The sequence below is a fragment of the Pithys albifrons genome, chromosome 7, assembly GCF_047495875.1.
Source record: "Pithys albifrons albifrons isolate INPA30051 chromosome 7, PitAlb_v1, whole genome shotgun sequence".
Classification (NCBI taxonomy): Eukaryota; Metazoa; Chordata; class Aves; order Passeriformes; family Thamnophilidae; genus Pithys; species Pithys albifrons.
In genome coordinates, this window is record NC_092464.1 from 34315376 (window position 1) to 34319080 (window position 3705).

The 3705-nt window shown below is 47.4% G+C and overlaps 1 protein-coding gene across 2 annotated transcripts; it reads right to left on the reverse strand.

The window, feature by feature from the left end:
• Window positions 1-294: 294 nt before the first annotated feature.
• HOXA2 (homeobox A2) lies at window positions 295-3021 on the reverse strand. 2 transcript variants are annotated; one of them, XM_071560991.1, is made up of 3 exons: window positions 2073-3021; window positions 1154-1390; window positions 295-772 (listed from the first exon to the last, which is right to left on the reverse strand). In XM_071560991.1, exons 1-3 carry the CDS (start codon window positions 2452-2454, stop codon window positions 633-635), a joined length of 759 nt encoding a protein of 252 aa, XP_071417092.1. In that variant the 5' UTR covers window positions 2455-3021; the 3' UTR covers window positions 295-632. The 2 variants fall into 2 exon arrangements, with proteins under 2 accessions (XP_071417092.1, XP_071417091.1); XM_071560990.1 differs by having other exon boundaries at window positions 295-1390.
• Window positions 3022-3705: the final 684 nt, after the last annotated feature.

The window sequence follows — 3705 nt, forward strand, 5'->3', positions numbered from 1 at the left end:
TCCTCACGGAAATAAGATGCTGCGTTTATACATTAAAAGGAACAGACCTCCATCAAACTTGTGAACAGTTTTGATTTCTTTGGGCTTTTTTCCCTTTGTGAGAACCCTTGCAATAAAGAATTTGAACGTGTTTATCCTCTCTAATAAATGTCTAAGTTGCCAAAAGGGAAGAGCTGGTATTCAGAACGTTAGATTTTGATTATTAATTAATAGTGGAAGGGTTGAGGAGATACACGTCATATTATCAGTCTTGAAAGAAGAAAGAGAAAGAAAAAAAGAGAAAGCTCCTTGTAGCAAACAAGAATTTATTCTACCAAAAATACTTATGACAATACATCCTAATGCAATACAAAAATAAAGAGAAAGTGAAGATACATTCCTATATGATCACTTTCTTACAGACCTCATATATTGCTTTCATAGAAGGACCTAGAATGTGGCTAGGTTAAAATTGAACACAACTAAAACTTTGTAAGAAACGGCAAAAATGGCATAGCAGAAGGAAGTAACAAACAGAAAATACTGACAAGGGAAAAGTAGGCAAGGGAATAAAATTAATTCACTGGGAAAAAAAAAAGAAGGACGAATATGGAGGAGAAAGCAGGACTCTTGGAGAGGATGTCTTTAATTTCTCAGTAATTCAGATGCTGTAAGTCAATTGTGGTGAGAGTGTCTGTAAAAAAGTCGAAACTGTCAGCAGAAATATCTACAGGACTGTCCAGAGATCCTGGCAAACTGGGGGAAACTGCATCTGAAAGCTGTAGGCAGGAATCTGTGGAGAAAACATTAAAGTCCTGTAAAGAAGGGACATCTAGGGCCTCAGGACTGTCATTGTTCAGGCCAGCTGCACAGTTCTGGGCCATTGTTGAGAGGCAGTTTTGAACAGTGGGTGACTGATGTTGAAAATGTTTCAGATTTTTCTCATTGCTCGTTAAAGGCGAAACGGGGAAAGTTTGGGATTCACCATTGTGCGCATTCTGCGCCTGCTGCTGAGAGAGGGCATTCTGCTGGAAAGCGTAGCCTTCCCGCTCCAAGAGAGCGCCGGAGACGTTGCTGAGGGCTTGCTCGAAAAGGGACTTTTCTTCTTCCTCCTCCTCCTCCTCCTCCTCCACTGTTTTTTCGGGGTCCTCTAGGCTCTTAAATTTCCCCTCACCGTTTTGGTTCTCCTTGCATTGGGTCTGTCTCTTGTGCTTCATCCTCCTGTTCTGGAACCAGACTTTGACTTGTCTCTCAGTCAGATCCAGCAAGGCTGCAATCTCAACTCTCCTTGGTCTACAGAGATACTTGTTGAAATGAAATTCTTTCTCTAGCTCCAAAAGCTGGGTGTTGGTGTAAGCCGTCCTCAGGCGCCTAGATCCACCGCTACCGCTATCGGGGATTTCAAGGGGGTCTGTTAAAAAAGAAAAAAAAAAAACAAAAAAAAAAAAAGAAAAACACCACCACACGCACCCCAAAGAATCACTGCCAGAACAGCAAAAGCAAAAACACACGGATGCACACAAAAACCAGACAAATGCACGGACTGAATTTCAGGACCCGAGCACACCGCATCCCCGGGGGGGTGCGAGGGAGTGTTCTCTCTGCATGTATGTGTCTATATCTATATGTCCATATAGCATAAAATAGCAACTGCAACAAAATGGCCGCCTTTGGATGCAGTAAACCCATTGTGTTGCACTGCTGAGCGCCCTGTGCTGCGTGGCCCTCGGCCACCTCTGTCAAATCGCTGCCTTCAGCTCCTCAACCTCCCCACACCAGAGCAAACTTTATATTAGCCATACCACAATTTATAATTAATGCATCAGCTGCTTAGCTGAGCGGGAGCAATCTATCACTCTTCATTACTGTCAAATATCCTAACTCTAGGACGGCGAGACAAGAGAGGTCAGCTCCAACTCAAATAAATCATCCCGTATTAAGCAAGTTTGGGGAAACTTTGGGTTTCCAGCGAGCCCGGCCAGCTCCGTCCTGCCTGCCTGCCCACCCTCCTACTCGTCCCCCCGCGAAGCCGGGGGGATGTGGGGAGCCGAAAAAGCGGCCCGGCGGAGCCGGAGGCACGTCTTTGGACTGACCTTTGTGGCTGAGGCAGGCAGGTCCAGCGGCTGAGGCGGAGGCCGAGGCGGGCGGCAGCGCGGATCGCTTGGACGCCTTTTTCTCTTTCATCCAGGGGTACTCCGGGGGTGGCGGGGCTCCAGCGGGGCCCGGGCTACCGCTGCGGCCACGGGGGCTCGCCTTGGGGCGACTGCCGCCGCTGTGGCGAGGGTGGCTGCCGGGGTTCAGGCTGGGGATGGTCTGCTCGAAAGGAGGAGGAATCAGTGTCGAGTGTGAAAGCGCCGAGTTCTTGATTGATGAACTTTGAAATGTATCACCGACAGGGGGAAAAGATGTCAGGCACTCAGCAAGCGATGGCTGGCTATTGATAAAACCGATCTCTCGCTCAAATGCGAAATTCATGGCCTTCAACTGGCAGCCCCCGCGGAGAAAAAGTTCCCTCTGATTCAGGGGGCTCAGGGGGGGAAGGCCCAGGAAAAAGGAGAGAGAGGTGAAAAAAATATAGCATAGAAGATCGCTGGTGGGGTGTTTTTTTTCTAATTCACTGATTACAGCCGTATGGGGACCGTGCTACTATTAAACTATTGAATTCATGGAGACAAGGTTGAAATTGGACCGAATTGGCTGTCACATGATTGCCTCTGCCCAATGACAATTTGGGCTTTAATCAAAAGAAGCCACTGTCTGTTTGATTGATCCAAAAAAGTCGGGAAGGAACGCCTCACTGGGGGCCAGAAAGGCTTTATTTACACTTTTTAAAAGAGGGAAATGATATCTCTAGTATCTATCCCCTTGGCGTCCTAATCTAAAGTGATCGGGGATGGGGGGAGGGTGCGTGTGCGTGGATATGTTTGTATGAGAGGCTGCGAGTGCGTATGTGTGTGTGTGTGTGTGTGTGTGTGTGTGTGTGTGTGTGGCTGCTTGTCCTGCAGCCTGCTGCCTCCCTCGCATCCACCCGCACACCCTTCTCTCATTGTTTGGGACTGTCAGGAAAACGCTTTGCACCTCACAAATCATTTAAGCACCTCAATCTGACGCCTTGAGTCATTAACAAAGTAATCCATTAATCTTCAAAGTTTTGACACGGTCAGGGCCCCGCATAAGAAGTTACTGCAGGCAGGAGTCTGAAGCAGAGGGTCTTGATTTTTTCCTGGGAATAGCACTTCCTCCAAAACCAGTTTCTCCTTCCCGTTCTCCTTGCCGACTCAGCCTTGATGGGCTCCTTCTTATTTATTTTTTTCCCCTTTTTGTTCTTGATTCTTTTTCCCCTTTCTCTCTTCCCCCTCCCCCCCCTTTTTTTTTCTCCTTTTTTTACTTTTTTTTTTCTTTTTTGGTGGCTAACGGGTGTACAGTGAGGAGAACAATTAGTCGTCGGTGCTGAACAGTTGTTTGCCAGGTTCTTTCTCAACAACCTTCCTTCTAGGGCAAGAGTCACATAGGCAGCAGCCCCGGTGCCTCATGACTTCCCTCTCCAGTTGGCTTCCCGGGATTGGACTGCAAAACATAACCCTAGGAGAACCTCTGTGGGCGAGCCAAATAGCGAGGTTGCAAACGTGTCTGGCTGTTGCCTCTTAAACAAAAAATGTATTCCGTGCCTTAGCTTGCAAACTATACTCCCGTCTGCTGGCATAATTTGCTTAATAACCGTAGTAG

Coding starts and splice junctions, on each gene's coding strand:
- HOXA2 (XM_071560990.1), bottom strand. CDS start 2,454: ATGAATTTCGCATTTGAGCGAGAGATCGGTTTTATCAATAGCCAGCCA. Junction 1,391..2,072: donor TGCCTGCCTCAGCCACAAAG/GTCAGTCCAAAG, acceptor CTTTTTTAACAG/ACCCCCTTGAAATCCCCGAT.